At 45.4% G+C, this 18,454-nt stretch overlaps 1 protein-coding gene across 4 annotated transcripts in view; it reads left to right on the top strand.

The window, feature by feature from the left end:
- The first annotated feature begins 809 nt into the window (after positions 1–809).
- Positions 810–18,454, top strand: part of kif16ba (kinesin family member 16Ba) — a 154,643-nt gene continuing 136,998 nt past the window's right edge. For 3 of the 4 annotated variants that reach the window (XM_078230378.1, XM_078230381.1, XM_078230382.1), the window contains exon 1: positions 837–1,147. In XM_078230378.1, the coding sequence (XP_078086504.1) occupies positions 1,101–1,147 (47 nt within the window). In that variant the 5' untranslated portion in view covers positions 837–1,100. Of the gene's footprint in view, positions 1,148–18,454 lie in introns of all 4 variants that reach the window. The other variant, XM_078230379.1, reaches the window with a different exon arrangement.

Here is an 18,454-nt window from a genome sequence, read left to right as displayed (position 1 = left end):
AGGGAAGAAGTTGTTCTTGAGTCGGTTGGTACTTGACCTCAGACTTTTGTATCTTTTTCCCAATGGACGAAGGTGGAAGAGAGAATGTCTGGGATGCGTGGGGTCCTTGATTATGCTGGCTGCCCTCCCGAGGCAGTGAGAAGTGTAGATGGAGTCACTGGATGGGAGGCTGGTTTGCGTGGTGGACAGGGTGGACTGGGCTTCGTTCACAACTCTTTGTGGTTTCTTGCGGTCTTGGGCAGAACAGGAGCCACGCTGCACTGTGATACATCCAGAAAGGATGCATTCTATGGTGTATCTGTAAAAACTGGTGAGAGTCATAGTGGACATGCCAAATTTCCTTCGTCTCCTGAGAAAGTAGAGGCATTATTGGGCTTTCTTAACTATAGCGTGGTTTTGTCAGGTTCTAGGACAGATTGTTGGTGATCTGGACATCTAAAAACATGAAGTTCTTGACCATCTCCAATTCATCATGATGAGAGAAAAGAACATTAGATATGGGGGTGGGGGGCAGGCTGCATGGGGGTGGGGGGCAGGCTGCATCCAACTGACCAGCCCCCTCAACCTGGCAGCCAACTTCAGGGACAATGGGAAAGTTGTGCGCAGGCGCATTGCCGGGCCCGGCCAGCGGCGTGACGTCCCAGTTGGATACGTTGCCAGGGAAACGTGGGTAGCCCGACGCGGTGACGTAACGGGGCGGCACGTCGTGACGTTAGGAGGCAGCACGCGGGGACGGGCGGAGCGCGGCGACACCAGTGACCCCGCCCCCCCCATCCCATTCCCGAAGCCGATTGGACGCTGCTCACGCCGATCAGAGCAGGGATGGCCCAATCGGTGGGCGGAGGGGGCGGGAGCTGATTCCCTTCTTGAGCCCCGGCGGGCACCGTCAGGCGTTGTTGTCAGGCGCTTTCTCGATACGGCTTGGGCCGCGCCGAACCGGGGCTGTGGGGATGGAGGTGGAGCAGGAGCCCGGGCGGCGGTGAGAGGGGCTGCCCCCTGTCACCCCCCCCCCCCCCCCCGCCCTCCCGCAAATGAGCCGGGCCGCAGCGGTAAACACACAAACACCCACCCAGAGGGAGGAGAGCGGCGAGTGAGGAGCCATGGCCTCGGTGAAGGTGGCGGTGAGACTCAGACCCATGAACCTGAGGTAAGCGGCGATGGAGCCAGAAGCTTCCAGAAGCTCCAGCAGGCAGAGAGGGAGACAGTTAATGAGAGCAGAGCCAATCCACTGTATCCCCACGCAAGTGAGAATAATAAATCAAATCAGAGGATGGCCTGTCTGAAACCAGGCAGCAAACTCCACACTCACCCTGACCTCTCTGACACTCTATTGAAGGTTTATTTATCAGTGTCACAAGCTTACATCATTCTCCACAAATTCTCCACTCAACAATTGTCACAAGTCGGCTTAAGTTTGTTTATTTATTAGTCACAAGTAGGCTTACATTAACACTGCAATGAAGTTACTGTGAAAATCCCCTAGTCGCCACACTCTGGCACCTGTTCGGGTACACTGGCCATGCTAAATTCTCCCTCGGTGTACCCTAACCAGCACGTCTTTGGAGTGAGGGAGGAAACCGGAGGAAGCACACGTAGACACGGGAGACTCCGCACAGACAGTGACCCAAGTCGGGAATCTAACCCGTGCCTGCCCCTACACCTTATGTTAAAGTTTATTTATTAGTGTCACAAGTAGGCTTACATTAACACGGCAATGAATGGAGTTACTGTGAAAATCCCCCAGTCGCCACATTCTGGCACCTGTTCGGGTAACACTGAGGGAGGATTTAGCACGGCCAATGCACCTAACCAGCACATCTTTCGGACTGTGGGAGGAAACCGGAGCACCCGGAGGAAACCCACGCAGACACGGGGAGAACGTGCAGACAGTGACCCAGGCTGGGAATTGAACCTGGGTCCCTGGCGCTATGAGGCAGCAGCGCTAACCACTGTGCCACCCCAGATCTGAGGGCAGAAGGGCATGTTAAGTCAAGTGGTGAAAAAGGCATATGAGAAACTTGCCTTTATCAATCGAGGCATACATTACAAAAGCAAGGAAGTCATGTCGGAGTTGTATAGAACTTTGGTGAGGCCACAGCTAGAGTACTGTGAGCAGTTGTGGCCACCACATTATAGGTTTGCACTGGAGGGGGTGCAAAGGAGATTCACCAGGATGCTGCCTGGGATGGAACATTTTAAGTTATGAAGAGAGATTGGGTAGGCTTGGAGCAAAGAAGGCTGAGGGGTGACCTGATCAAGGTGTACAAGATTACGAGGGACGTGGACAAAATGGATAAGGAGCTGCTCTTCCCTTAGTTGAAGGGTCTGTCACAAAGGGACATAGGTTCAAGGCGAGGGACAGGAGGTTTAGGAGGGATGTGAGGAAAAACCTTTTTACCCAGGGGATGGGAATGCACTGCCTGGGTGGGTGGTAGACGTGGGTTGCCTCACATCCTTTAAAACGCATCTGGATGTGCACTTGGCACATCATAACATTCGGGACTATGGGCCAAGTGCTGGCAGATGGGATTAGGTGGGAGTTCAGCTGTTTCTAATATGTTGGTGTGGACTTGATGGGCTGAAGGGCCTCTTTGATGCTGCATGATTCTACGACTCTATGACCATGCACCTAACCCGCATGTCTTTCAAACTATGGGAGGAAACCAGAGCACCCAGAGGAAACCCATGCAGACACGGGGAGAACATACAGACTCCGCACAGGCAGTGGCCCAAGCCGGGAATCGAACCCAGGTCCCTGGCACTGAGAGGCAGCACTGTGAGGCAGCAGTGCTAACCATTGCGCCGCTCAAAGGTTGGGTTCGGAAGGGGAGGGGGGTGAAGAGTGCTGCACCGTCTTTCAAATGAGCCATCAAGCTGAAATCCCTGTCTGCCTGCCCCATGGGTGGATGTAAAAGATCCCATGGGACTATTTCAAAGAAGAGTAGGGTCGTTATCCCCCCAGTGTCATGGCCAATATTTATCCCAGATTCAACAAAACAAAAAACATTATCTGGTCATTATCAAATTGATGTTTGTTGTCTGCATGTTGTGCACAACTTGTTGTATTTCGCACATTACAACAGTGACTACACTTCATAAAAGCACTTCATTGGCTGTGAAGTGCTACGGGGCACCCTGTGGTTGTGAAAGGTGCTATATAAATGCAAGTTTTTAAATACCTTTTTGTGCCTGAGCAACAGATTGTGATTAATGCTTCAGTAAAGTGTTTTGGGGTGCTTTGCTATATTAAAAAAGGTGCTATACAAGTCCAAGTTGTTCCCTGATTAGATTTCTGCCTTTCTATCTCTCTCCCTTTAAGATGATTCTTGAAACCTACTGCTTGAATCAAGGTATTTGGCCTCCTGTCTGGTGTGATGCAATGTCAGACCTGGTTAATCGTCCAGTGCTTTTTCTATGTTAGAGGTGGAAGTTGTTGAAGAAAAGGCTGTTTGTAAATGTTTGTGACATTTCAATGAGTTGTTTGTTTTGAGCACCAGCTGATTTGAGAAGTGAAACACTGGAATTTCACTTTGAAACCCGCTGTGGCAGTGTAAAGCTCTTATCAGCTCACACCTATGGCAAACGTGGTGTGTCAGTCAGATGACCTGGTTCTGGATTGAGTCTGCTTCCTTTATGTTTATCTCATTCAGCAAGGTTTGATTGTCAGGATTCCGGCTCTTGCAGTGTGAATGTACTTTTCAAACTTGAAGCAAGGCAAATATTTAAGATCGATCAGATAGAGATATATTGGAGTGATTTATTGCATGTTGGTGGTTGGTATGAAAGTGATCGAAACAAAGCTTTAGTGAGCTTTTAGTGAGACCTCACCAAAGTTGCAATCGTGAACTATCAAATGCTGGATTTGATGTAAACCTTGATAGCTGTGCATTGTATCCATAGAACCATAGCTTCTCTACACTGCTGAAAGAGGCCATCTGGCCCATCAAGTCTGCACCAATTCTCCATGCATTTACTATGGCCAATCTACCTAAACTGCACATCGTTGGACTGTGGAAGGAACCCGGAGGAAACCCATGCAGACACGGGATGAACGTGCAAACTCCACACACAGTCACCCAAGGCTGGGGTCCCTGGGTCTGTGTGGCAGCATTGCTAACCACTGTGCCACAGTGGTCAATACATTTGCATCCATTTCCACGTTCTTGTCTTCAAGTGCTGTACAGTGATGCCAAATGTCCGATTGCATATCCTTGAGTAGAGCACTGGGCCAACAACTCGCGTTAACATTCACTGACTGTTGTTCTCATAGTGAACAGTACATTTTTTTCAGGCCTTTTGACCTGAAGTGCTCTAACAATGAGCACTGGAAGCAAAGAGCAGCTGTGATTATTAACTGGCTTAATCATATTACCAATACAAACTTGACACTTGAATCAGTTTAGATCAGGCATGCATCCAGTGGAGGCGTTCTGCTGTTGACATTGCTCTCGACCAAGAATGTCAGGTATTCTGTCTAAAAGCACAAGATTTGCACTCTGGCGCTGCCTGGTTATTTTTGGGGAAAAATATATTATCATTTCAGTCACCAGTTTAAGTCACGTGATTGGATTTATGACCTTGATCCACAGAGTGGCAGCATAATGGAACAGCTGCCAGATCAAGATGCAAGCAAGAATTATCAGATGATTTGGATTGCATCAACGTCCACTGAGTCCATCGATCTCTGTGAAGACTGTAAATTGAAGTGGTATGGATGCCAAAATCCAGCACAGAAGAGTCTGAATAAACAATCAGAATAACATTAAAATCAGAGTTGGGTTGTTCAGGAGTGAGGTTGGGAAGCATTACTTTCCACACAAGTTGGTGGGCATTTGGAACCCCACCCCTCTCTTCCCCCTTCGTTCCCCAGGATGAGGGACTGGGGACCACTTTAATACTTAAGAGTGGTAGATTTTTGTTGACCAGGAGTACCGTACATACTTGTCTAAAAGTTCTCCCATAAGTTTTAGCCGAATAACCCGTAGTTTTTCATTTACCTCAGGCCAAAGTCAATCCTACTTTTTTGAGGACCAAAGGCAAAACATTTCAGAATCAGAAGTATAGTCTCCACAATCACATCAAAACCCTCAATTCATTATTCATTCGGATATAATTCCTCCAGTTCACACTTGTCAATCAAGGCAGGAAGAAAATAGATTGATTGTGAATTTTGGCAGTAAAAAACTAACAAATTGGAGATGAGTTATAAACAGCACACATGGAAACAGGATGCAGGAATCAACTTCTAGAGCACCAGGCCCTTGTGAATGCTGACCTGCACCAAGGCTCAGATCAAGGGCTGGGAGCCGTCAGTGTAACCTTTTCCAATGGCAGGGCCCTTCTCTCTCCTTTTCCTAACCCCAAGCAGCATTGACACCACCTGCCCAGCCAGTGCTCCTGCTCTCTCTCGTTTGGGGGAAGCTCCTTAATAAAAATACAGAGAGAGATTGATGTGAGTGCCACTTCCCCCATTACTTTGTGGATTGTTTTGAGAGCTGCATTAGGTGAGCTAGGTGGTGTGGTGTGTTTGATTTGTATGTAAGCCGTTTGAAAACATTGCCCGTGTCAACCCCTTGACTTTCCCTAAATAATAGGTCTCGGAAATTCAACTTTTAGAAGAGAATATTTTGTCTGAAGGACCTCACAATGATGAGACAGAGTACAGGAATGAGATAGAGAATCTGGTGAACTGGTGCGATGACAATAATCTCTCAATGTCAACAAAACGAAGGAGATTGTCATCGACTTCAGGAAGCGTAAAGGAGAACATGCCCTTGTCTACATCAATGGGGACGAAGTAGAAAGGATTGAGAGCTTCAGGCTTTTAGATGTCCGGATCACCAACAACCTGTCCTGGTCCTCCCAAGCCGACACTAGTTAAGAAAGCTCACCAATGCCTTTACTTTTTCAGAAGATTAAGGAAATTTGGCATGTCAGCTACGACTCTCACCAACTTTTACAGATGCACCATAGAAAGCATTCTTTCTGATTGTATTACAGCTTGGTATGGCTGCTGTTCTACCCAAGACTGCAAGAAACTACAAAAGGTCATGAATGTAGCCCAATCCATCACACAAACCAGCCTCCCATCCATTGACTCTGTCTACACTTCCCACTACCTCTGAAAAGCAGCCAGCATAATCAAGGACCCCACGGACATTCTCTCTTCCACCACCTTCCGTCGGGAAAAAGATACAGAAGTCTGAGGTCATGTACCAACCGACTCAAGAACTGCTTCTTCCCTGCATCAGACTTTTGAATGGACCTACCTTGCACTAAATTGATCTTTCTCCACACCCTAGCTATGACTGTAACACTACATTCTGCACTCTCTCCTTTCCTTTTCAATGAATGATATGCTTTGTCTGTATAGCACGCAAGAAACAATACTTTTCACTGTATACTAATATATGTGACTAATAAATTAAATCAGATATGGAGTTAAGGTGGGTGGTCAGAATTGTGATACAGATCAATCATGATCTAATTGAATAGCAGAACACAGGCAGCATGGTGTCACAGTGGTTAGAACTGCTCCTCACAGCGCCAGGGACCTGCGCTCAATTCCAGCTTTGGGTGACTGTATGGAGTTTGCACCTTCTCCACGTGTCTGCGTGGGTTTCCTCCACTTGCTCTGGTTTCTTCCCACAGTTCAAAGATTGATTAGCCTTGCTAAAATTGCTCCTTGGTGTCCCAAGATGTGTAGGTTAGGGGGATTAGTGGAGTAAATATGTCAGGTTACAGGGATAGGGTCTGAGTAAGATGTTGGAAAGTCTGTGGACTCGATGGGCTGAATGGCCGCCTTCTGCACTGTTGGGATTCTGTGATTCTATTCTGTGAACACGCTCGAGGGGCTGAATGGCTGCCTTCTGTTCCTATATAAAAGCAAGACTTTTCTTTGCAGCTGAAGTTAAAAGGTCTGTTGGTGTTATTGTTTCACTATCCAAAAACCAGGAGAGAAATGAGAAGTTTCTTGCCAATTCATGAGCTAAATACAGTGACAGGAGTTCCTGTTTGACCCCTGGGTGAGAATACATTGTCAAATGTTGGGACCAAAGTCACAGTCCAGTTGACAGAGATTGAGAGCTAGCTTTTCAGCCTGGTCTTTGGTGCACAGTATGAGAGAAATGTATTAAGACTCGAGTCACTTAAGAGTTGTGAAGTTATGTTATAGTTTTTGTTGGCAGTCCTTTCACAAGGTCTGTAAAGTCAGCAAAGCAGAATCCTGCAGATGATAAAAATGTGAAATAAAACAAAATGGTGGACAGTAGTGTTATTACTTTGTGGGACCCCTGACTTATCCATTGCAAACTATATTAAATTTGTATGTTTTTGTTGTGCTGTGCCTGCAAAATCAGGTAAAGCCTTTGAATTTAGTGGAGTCAGACACTTTAGAAACATTTAAGCGGTTATTGGATAGGCACATGGAGCACACCAGGATGATAGGGAGTGGGATAGCTTGATCTTGGTTTCAGATAAAGCTCGGCACAACATCGTGGGCCGAAGGGCCTGTTCTGTGCTGTACTGTTCTATGTTCTATGTTAATTTAAGCAAAGTCTTCCATAATGTGAGTAAAGTAGTTCAAAATCGGTTGATAAATTACAAATCTACAGTCCAAACTGTAAGCATTCATCTTGCAGTTGAGTTGAATAACAAGTTGAAGTGTACTTTAATCCCTTGCTGATGTACCAACATAATAGTTCAATGATGTAATGACGTCCTATTCTATGTAATCATGTGTTTATATCACATCCTGTTGCAAGGGAATATTGTACCTTGTTATTGGAAGAGAGTAATTCAGTTGAGGCTATAAACTGCTTGAAATTTGAACTTGCTGTTTAGATGTCATATGAACTGGGGATCCAATTACACCAGATCGAGACAAATATCATGAGACTGCTTAAAACATGTAGTTACATTATCATGTATTTTCATTCTGCCTTTGCTAACTTTCTGGACCCCCAAAATAAGTGCAAATTGTTACTTTCGCTTCATGGGTTTTTCACCAATTCGTAGCAAATGATTTAGAAAATTTAGCCTGTTTAGAATTCTGTGAATGGGGGAAATTGCAGGGATAGTGATAGGGCAACTTGTTCAACATCCAATACTGGATGAACACAAGGTTAAGGTTATTTGTTAGTGTCACAAGTAGGCTCACATTAACACTGCAATGAGGTTACTGTGAAAATCCCCTAGTCGCCACACGCCGCCACCTGTTCGGGTACACTGAGGGAGAATTTAGCACGGCTTCTGCACCTAACCAGCATGTTGTTCAGACTGTGGGAGGAAACCGGAGCACCCGGAGGAACCCTACGCAGACACGGGGAGAACGTGCAGACTTCACACAGACTGTGACCCAAGCCGGGAATCGAACCCAGGTCCCTGGCGCTGTGAGGCAGCAGTGCTAACCACTGTGCTGCCCACAAACTTCCTCTGGATAAATGTTGGGAAGGCAGAAGATGACGGCTTTGCTCCTGGTACAAGTTGCGGTCTCTCTTCCTGGGAACTGTCTGAACCTCATCCAAACTCTTTGCAACTGCGGTGCCATATTTGACTCTGAGATGAGCTTCTGCCAGTGCACCCACATCATCACCAAGACCTCCCACTTCAGCCTCTCTAACATTGTTCATTTCTGCCCCTGCCTCAGTTCACCTTAGTGCAGAGACTCCTATCTATGCTTTTATTATCTCTGGACTTGACGATTATAATGCACCAATTTATGTTCATCCTGCGTCAGCTCCCAGTTAAGTAGCACATTTTAATTCTTGTCTTTGTTTTCAAATCCCTCCTTGGCCTCACCCCTCCCTATCTCTAGGTGGCATGGTAGTGGTTAGCACTGGTGCTTCACAGCTCCAGGGACCTGGGTTCGATTCCCGGCTTGGGTCACTGTCTGTGTGGAGTTTGCACGTTCTCCCCGTGTCTGCATGGGTTTCCTCCGGGTGCTCCGGTTTCCTCCCACAGTCCAAAGATGTGCGGGTTAGGTTGATTGGCCATGCTAAAATTGCCCTTTAGTGTCCTGAGATGCATAGGTTAGAGGGGTTAGTGGGTAAATATGTAGGGGTTGGGTGGGATTGTGGTCGGTGCAGACTCGATGGGCCAAATGGCCTCTTTCTGCACTGTAGTGTTTCTATGATTCTATAATCGCCTCCAGTCACACAACCCTCTGAGATACCTGCGTTCCTCTAATGCTGACCTCCTAAGCACCGCTATTTTAGTCGCTCCATCATTGCCTTCAGCTGCCTAGGCCCAATGTTCTGGAGTTTCCATCTTAAACCCCTCTGCTTCTTTCCACCTCCCTCCTTTAAGACACACAACAAAACCCACCACTTAGACCAAGCTTCTGGCCATCCATTCTAATATCTACTTATGTGGCTTGATGTCACCTTTTGTTTGATAACTGTGAAGTACCCCGCGATGTTTTCCTACATTAAAGAGCCAAGGGGAAAGTCAGTTAGCTAATCAGTGATTCAGAAGGAACTCTTTCAGTGTAGACAATAAAAATATGACAAAACTTAGTCCAACTTATAAATCAAAGAAAAAGTTTAATAAAGAAACTTCATTACTCCAAGCTTGAGGCCTCACCCTGGGCCATTCTAAGTTCCCCATAATTCCCAACATGTTCTAATTCATACTGAGTCAGCTGATCATCACATCATTCTGCCATTGGTTACATGGCTTATTGGGTCAGCTGATCCTTACAGCTTGTTACCATTGGTCACATTACAACAGATCCAATGTTATCACCGGTTACATTCTAACAATCCGTTCTCTGACCCTTCCTTAACGAGTCACCAGCAAGGGGCCTGAAGATTCAGAAAACATGATCTCACTGGCGAGGATTGCGTTTCTCAATTCTCGCTGTATTTTGCACCCATGTTGCAGTTCTTAAATGTTGCATGGGCTGGAGAGCTTTACTCATGAAGAGTGATTGGATAGATTGGTGTTGTTTTTCTTGGAGCAGAGGAGACTGATGGGGGACATGATTGTATAAAATTATGAGGGGCAAAGATTGAGTAGACAGGAATAAACCTTTCCCCTCGGTGGAGTGATTGATAGCTAGGGGGCAGAGATAAGGGGCAGGAAGTTTAGAGGGGATGTGAAGAAAAAGTGTTTCACCCAGAGGGTGGTGGGAGTCTGGAACACTCTGCCCGAAAGGGTAGAGGAGACAGAAACTCTCATGACATTTAAGAAGTATTTAGATGTGCACTTGCGATGCCAAGGCATACAAGCCTATGGGCCAAATGCTGGAAAATGGGATTTAATTCATTAGGTGGCTTGTCTTTGACCGGCACAGATGCGATGGGCCAAAGGGCCTTTTCCTGTAGTGTCTATCTCTCTGACTCTAAATGATGCAAGTTGTTGTTGTTGTAGTGGCTATGTCACTTTCTTGCGGCTTGATGTGGCTTGATGTCACCTTTTGTTTGATAACACCCCTGTGAAGTCCCCTGAGATGTTTTCCTAAGAGCCACATGAATGCAAGTTTTTGTTGTTGTAGCAATGTCACTTTCTTGCATCTTGGTGAACTTTGCAGCAAACAGAATTGAATTTCTCCGGTTTTAGGAAATTGTCTACCAGACTGATTTGTAAACAGTTAAGTAGCAAAATAGTGATTTTAAAAAAAAATCAAAGGACATGAACACGTGCCCCCCCCCCCCATTCAGTTCATTAATTTGATTTGATTTATCATTGTCACATGTATTGGTAGACAGTGAAAAATATTGTTTCTTGTGTGCTATACAGACAAAGCATACCGTTCATAGAGAAGGAAAGGAGAGGGTGAAGAATGTAGTGTTACAGTCATGGCTAGGGTCAGCTTCAAAAGACCCACTCACCTGATGAAGGAGCAGCGCTCCGAAAGCTCGTGCTACCAAATAAACCTGTTGAACTTTAACCTGGTGTTGTGAGACTTCTTGCTGTGCCCACCCCAGTCTAACGCCGACATCTCCACATCAAAAGTCTAAGGGCAGCAGGGAAGAAACTGTTCTTGAGTCGGTTGGTACCGTGTCCTCAGAGTTTTGTCCTGATGGAAGAAGGTGGAAGAGAGAATGTCCGGGATGTGTGGGGTCCTTGATTATGCTGGCTGCTTTTCCGAGGCAGCGGGAAGTGTAGACAGAGTCAATGGATGGGAGGCTGGTTTGAGTGATGGACTGGGCTACATTCACGACCCTTTGGAACATTGAAACTCATTCCTAACTTTCTCGGCTTGGAATCCAAATGATTTGAGCATCTCCTGGGTTTTTGCCCTTCACTGTCCTGTGTGCGTAACTAATTCAAACCTTTATCGCTGAGTAAAAGTAGTTCTTCCAGATTTATGCTGTAAATGTACTCTCCTGTAAATGTATATCCTCTCATTCTACGTTCCTGAAGCAGCTTCTGAGTTTACCTGGTGTACTTCATTTGCTAGTCTGTATACTTTGGAGAGATCTGCCCTTAACCTCTGAATCTCTAAACTGAACAACATGAGGTTTTTAAAAAATCTTTCCTCCCATCTCATCTTCATTCTTGCTCAATTTGTATTCTGTGCGCAGCTTGCATCATGTCTGGAACCGAATACAATATTTCCAAGTGTTGTCTAGCTAGAATATTCCAAAACCTTAACCATCCTTTCTGAAAATTTGTATTCCACTGTTAATGCTAGATTATAGCAGCCTTCTCCGTTGCCTCATTACATTTACACACTGAAAGTGGCATGTCCGCTGAGTTAGCCCGAGCTTCCAATCTCACTCCCTTGTGCTGATTTCAGTTTAATTCATTACATATTTATGATCTTATTCAACTTGAGTGGAATTTATATTTGCCAGTGTTGGCTTCTTTTGGGGTGGTGGTAATCGAAATCCTCACAAGGATGGAAGGAGGCTGTGTCCATTGTGCCCTTGCGGTTCAAAAAATACCTATTGCACTCACCCTCTCTATCTCCCATTACCCTGAAAATCTTTCCTCCTGTGCTTTTGAAAGCCACGATTGAATCTGCCTTCACCACAGTCACCTTTGATCCTTCCACCCATGGGAACAGTTTCTCGCTCTCTGCTCTGTGCGGACCCCTTCTGATGTTGAACTTCAGTGGTTAGCATTGCTGCCTCACAGCACCGGGGACCCGGGTTCGATTCCCGGCTTGGGTCACTGTCTGTGTGGAGTTTGCACATTCTCCCCATGTCTGCGTGGATTTCCTCCGGGTGCTCCGGTTCCTCCCTCAGTCCGAAAGACATGCTGGTTAGGTGCATTGGCCGTGCTAAATTCTCCCTCCGTGTACCTCTAACAGGTGCCAGTGTGTGGCGCCTAGGGGAATTTCATAGTAACTTCATTGCAGTGTTAATCTAAGCCTACTTGAGACTAATAAATAAATCTTAACTTCTCTCCGATCTCCTCCCGATCTTTGCCAATCTATCCACGTGACTGAAGTTCCACATCCCTTGCACATTGTTGTGAATCTTTTCTGCACCCTTTAATGCAATTAGATCCTTCCTATTATGACCAGAATTGGATACAGTACTCCAGTTAAAGCCAAAGCAGTGTTTTGTATGAGTTTAATATAACTTCCTTGCTTTTGTACCCTAGTCGTATTTTTTATAAAGCCCAGTTTCCTGGATGCCTGTTTAACTGCCTTTTCAACCTGACCTGTCTCCTTCAACGACCTGTGCATGTAAACATCTGAATCATTGTGTTCCTTCGCCCGTTGTGGCATTGGATTTTTTATTTTATATTGCCCGGTATAATTATTTCCTATGCTTATGACGTCTTCTGCTTTAGTGGCATCAACCAAGTTTAAAGTTATCGTTGGTTCTTTTGGTTTTGGTATTCAGTTCATTTTAAGTAGATTGGAAGCAAGAGATTGAGTTATACGCCTTGCCCGCCACGGAATCGGAGCGAGGCCGTAAAATCCCGCCTGTCGTTTCAGGTCGATGACGTTTCATCAGAACCTTGGATGTTGGTAGAAAGAGACTGGACAAGGAGAGAGAGAGAATGGAGTCGCGGTAAGAAGCAATGATGTGTCGACGAAGGCAGTCTTGTTTATCAGTTTTTGGAAGGAACTGGCTGTTTGGGGTTGGGGCGACTATGAGGCTAGAAACTGTGAAGGGAAGATCTCCAGAGGAGATGAGGTTAGTGACAGTCCTGGATACAATGGCTTGATGTTCGGTAATGGGGTCATGGTCCAGGTGGAGGTAGGAGGAAGTTGCACTTGATCCCTGCAATGTGGAGGGCAGTACACCAGACAATAACAGCGCCACCCTTGTCAGTGGGTTTCATGACAATTTTAGGGTTGGACCTGAGCGAAAAGAGTGGCAGCAAGCTCAGAAGAAGACAGGTCAGAGTGAGAGAGAGGAACAGAGAAATGGAGATGACTGATCACATGCCAACAGTTCTCATTGAAAAGATCGAGAGGGTCTGAGGGAGGGGTATGGCTCCTGCTCTGCCCAAGACCACAAGAAACTACAAAGGGTTGTGAATGAATCCCAATCCATCACGCAAACCAGCCTCCCATTCATTGACTCTGTCTACACTTCCCACTACCTCAGAAAAGCAGCCAGCATAACCAAGGACCCCACGCACTCCGGACATTCTCTCTTCCACCTTCTTCCATCGGGGAAAAGATACAAAATTCTGAGGTCATGTACCAACCGACTCGAGAACAGTTTCTGCCCTGCTGCCATCAGACTTTTGAATGGACCTACCTCACACTAAGTTGATCTTTCTCTACACCTGAGCTATGACTGTAACACTACATTCTGCATTCTCTCCTTTCCTTCATTATGAATGGTATGCTTTGCCTGTATAGTGCGCAAGAAACAATACTTTTCACTGTATCCCAATACATGTGACAATAAATCAAATCACAAAATGTTGGAGGGAGAATGTCAGAGACAGATGGCGAGTAAGGAGGAGACTCCTGGTCAAATAAGAAGGCCGTACTGAGCTTGCAATTTATTGAGGTGAGGGTGTATGTTCTTCCGTAAGTATGGTCACCAAAACTGTACACCGTACTGCACTGCAGTCTCGCCAATATCCTGTACAGTTGTAGCAAGACCTCCCTACTTTTATACTCCATCCCCCAATGTTCCATTTTCCTTCCTAATTCTCGCTGTACCTGCACACTAAATGGTTGTGATTCATGTGCAAGCACAGGAGGTCCAACCTATATTCTCCAGAATCTTGCGTGGTATGAGGAAATATAAATATGGGAAAAGATGTGAAAAATAGGGTTTTTTCACATTTGAGCAGCACCAACTAAGGGGCAGTGCATGCATTCGCAATCAGGATGGAATAAGGTATAGAGAAACAGGATTGTTTCCAATAATTTTCAGGGCCACAGAAATAAGATTGCAAGCAGCAGGGAGCAGGAGAAGCTTTCTTACAGACTTTGAGGCACTAGATTTATTTTAAGAGATTAACGGCAGAGCAGAAACATTTGGGATTAGATTGGATGGGTGAATAAAGGAAAGGCTATGGGACCAAAGTGAGTAAGTGTGATTGCAGGATTAATGTGGCCAATGGACTGTAGAAATGAGGATGAATATTGGAGGCAGCAGAAGAAACGCGCTGGCTCATAGAGAACAAGGCCGTAGGATTAGTTTAGGGTTGATCTAGCAAAGGACAATACAGAATCAGTTGTGTAATGTATTCCTCATAACTGGAATTTAATTACCAGGGAGGCATGGTGACACAGTGGTTAGCACTGCTGACTCATAGTGCCAGGGTCCCAGGTTTGAACCCCAGCTTGGGTCACTGTCTGTGTGGAGTCTGCACGTTCTCCCTGTGTCTGCGTGGGTTTCCTCCGGGTGCTCCAGTTTCCTCCTCCAGTCCAAAGATGTGTGGATTAGGTATGCTAAATTGCCCCTTGGTGTCAGGGGGACTAGCCAGGGTAAATGCATGGGGTTATGGGGATGGGGCCTGGGTGGGATTGTGGTCGGTGCAGACTCGATGAGCCGAATGGCCGCCTCCTGCACTGTCTGATTCTATGATAACGATACCTCGTTCTGTGAAATGTAGAATCTTAGTGACAGAAGGTCATTCTGCCCATGCGGAGTCTTTGAAAGAGCTGTCCAATTTGGGGGCTTACATTTTGCAACTCCTGCTTTGTGCAAAGCATAAATCTTGACCATCGGTTCTGGATTTGTGTGTTGGATCTTCCGTAGATTTGCTGCCATTCAAAAGAGGGTTCCTATGCACTGAATGACTTTCACTGCACCACTTGCTCTGCAAATAATAACCTGGGAATATAATTCATCACATGCCCCTCGAGGTTTATCCCTGAACTGTCTTATAAACATGTGATCGGTAATCTCCATACCACTTATAGGCATTTCTGCTTCTAATGCATGCATATCATTCTTGCAGTATGCATCTATCTCTCTGTGGTAAAGTATCACCTTAATTGCTGGATGATTGAAACCTTAGCCATTCTTCAGCTCTGGTTATAACTGACTCTCAGACTCGCATCTGATGTAAAAGGCTACTGATTACAATTTCTGAATCGTAGAATAATGATTCTCAGAATATTAATGAAAATCCCATGTTAATACCCACTGTACATTACCTTTTCAGTCACTGAACTAGTGGAGCTGCAATATAATACAATTTCTTTCACCTGATCTGAAATCCTAAGTACTAAGTTTGCACAGAAGTGGGGTTTTTTTTTGTTTAACAAGGAACTTATCAGAAAATGGTATTTACAGGCTGAACCAAAACTCAGGTATTTCATGGAATGGTCAGTTTCTTAAAACTGAGAGCAGCATCCAAAATTTATGCTGTGCATTTTCCAGGAATATTGGTGCTAAGCAGCCTTGCTTCATAAGAAAGCTGCAATTAAAGTGGAAATGCAGGCTAAATCCTGAGTCGGAGCTCAACCTGGCACCGGTGGCACAGTGGTTAGCACTGCTGCCTCACAGTGACAGGGACCCGGGTTCGATTCCCGGCTTGGGTCACCGTCTGTGTGGAGTTTGCACATTTTCCTTGCGTCTGTGTGGGTTTCCTCCGAGTGCTCCGGTTTCCTCCAATCCAAAGATGTGTGGGTTAGGTTGATTGGCCATGCTAAATTGATCCCAGTGTGAGGGGGATTAGCAGGGTACATGCGTGGGGTTACAGGAACAGGGCCTGGGTGGGATTGTTGTCGGTACAGACTCTCTGAGCCAAATGGCCTCCTTCTGTACTGTAGGGATTCTATGATCCTGACACTGAAGTGAAGCGGAAAAGAGAACCTTGATGCCCACTTTACACTAAATAAGTTTAATGGTGTGGAACCAAAGCTTGTATTGTAAGTGCGCATTTAGATTTCAGGCTCCGTACGAGCAGTAGCACTAACATTTGCTCAGGCAAAGTGCCTAACGAGCTCCTTGACGCACTCCTTTGAGTGTGATTCAGGCACAGAATACGTTATCAGTTTGGCCAATGTAATTCTTTTAAAAGAGCTGTTTTTATTGCCCTCCTCCAGATTGTTTGTGTTTTTTTTAATGATTGTACTGGTGAAAGTGATCACGTGGGTGAGGAAACTGAATGCCCTCCCAGTGAAGAAGCAAGCTGTGTGTGATCTATTTCAGAAAATACTTCTGTACCCGGGTGACTTGTCAGATTTTCTGTCTTGTCTTGTCCAAGGTGTAGTTCCATATTTTCATGCTGTTTATAAATGTTGAATAATTGAGTAATTTTGTGTTCTTTCTACAATTCTTGTGCAATTTCTGCTGTCATCCGCACTTGCTGTGACTGATGAATGAGGCAAGTCACTAAGGGTCATTTTAAAAAAAAAAATTTTTTTTTAATACTTTTCCAATTCAATCAAATCAAATCCAATTCAGAGTCTCAACAAGTTGAGACATTTCTGATCCAGGCTGACAAGACAGGGCGGGCGACTAAACCACCCTGTCCTGGGCCTGATCTACATGAGCCAAGCTGATTGGAGAAGGGGGAGGTTCCTCCTCCAAGACTTGGGCTCATTTGCATCTTAGCCAAAAGGCTGAGATGCCGCTTTTAAAAATTGCTTCATATGAAACATATGAAGCCTCAGCGCAACCCAATGACCTCAACCAAGTGCAGATCCGATACTACACTTGATCTTAGCCAAAAGGCCATTGTTTAGTGTGGCAGTGGGAGATAATCCAGCACAAGTTCCAGAGTGTTACATTAACATGACACTCACTGTCCTTTTACATCCCCCATCTTCCGCAGGCTGGAGGAATACAACCTAACCTTTTGGGTTTTGGGGCAAGGGAGTGTATATGTTGTGCTCTGGGCTGTGTTTGTTTACACAAATAAAGTAAAATTTATTTATTAGTCACAAGTAAGGCTTACATTAACACTGCAATAAAGCTACTGTGAAATTCCCCTAGTCGCCACACTCTGGCGCCTGTTCGGGTCAACACACCTAACCTAAATATATCTAATGTGAAAGCAATTATGTTCTAGGAAGGTTTTAATGCCATCAGTAGTTCATGAGATATTTCGGGTCATACACAGAGTTGTGAGATTTGTTCATAAACTGCTCTGTATTGCATCTCTTACTCCTTCGTTTAAACTGGTGAAGTAGCTAGGTGCAGAGCGCACATGGTGTAAATTTAGTACCGAGTGTGGGATTGGCACAGTGCTTTTGGCAAATCTGGAGTCAGTCAATGTTTGAACAATGCTCCCGACAGCTGGGTAGGGGTTCCAATGCCTTGGTGGACATCGCATGAATGACCTGGATCATTCCTAGTGCATGTTTCCTGCTCGAGTGGGCAGGAAATAAATTGTTGCAGAATTTTACCGGAAGGGGTATAGTGACTGTACAGCCTTGGGGATGGGTAACTTCCTCAAACTGAGAACCACAACATACGGATGCAGGGCATCTTTGTGAGGCATCATGTGAATGCCAGTTGTGAGTGTACAAGTTTCAGAGGAAGCTAATGAGGATCGCACCTGTAACCAAACACCCCAGGGGCAGAGATAGTATTTTAAAATCCTGTGTTTCTAAAAGGAAGTTCCTTTTTAACCGACACTATTGAATTCTTGAAGTAGCAGAAAGGGACATTAAAGCGAAGCTCCGTCTGCTCTCTCTGGTGAATATAAAAAATCCAGTGGCACTATTTTAAAGAAGAGCAGCTGTGTTCTCTTTGGTGTCCTGGCTGATATTCATCCCTTCCCCAACAAGATGATTATCTGGTCAACAGAGCTTGTCATGCACAAATTGTCTGTCACGATCCCGACATTACAGCAGGAGCTAGATTTCAAAATTACTTCATTAGGACATCCTGGGGTTGTGAAAGGTGCCGTCCAAATGTAAAATTCTTCAGTTGTATGGGGTGATTTGTGAGTCAGTCCAGAGTGCTGGACCTGCGCTGGCACATATTGTATAAATTGTATTGCATAATGTTACCTCCTGGTGTGTGAAGCGGAAGCAGACTCCATGGCTGGAATTTTACCATCCCGCCCGCCCGAGCATTTCTCAGCATCCAGCCAATTTACCCCCAAACTAGCTTCCACGTGGATA

The sequence above is a fragment of the Mustelus asterias genome, chromosome 15 (assembly GCF_964213995.1).
Source record: "Mustelus asterias chromosome 15, sMusAst1.hap1.1, whole genome shotgun sequence".
Lineage (NCBI taxonomy): Eukaryota > Metazoa > Chordata > Chondrichthyes > Carcharhiniformes > Triakidae > Mustelus > Mustelus asterias.
The sequence above is the reverse complement of the archived record's forward strand: the minus strand, read 5'-3'. Positions and strand labels throughout refer to the sequence as shown.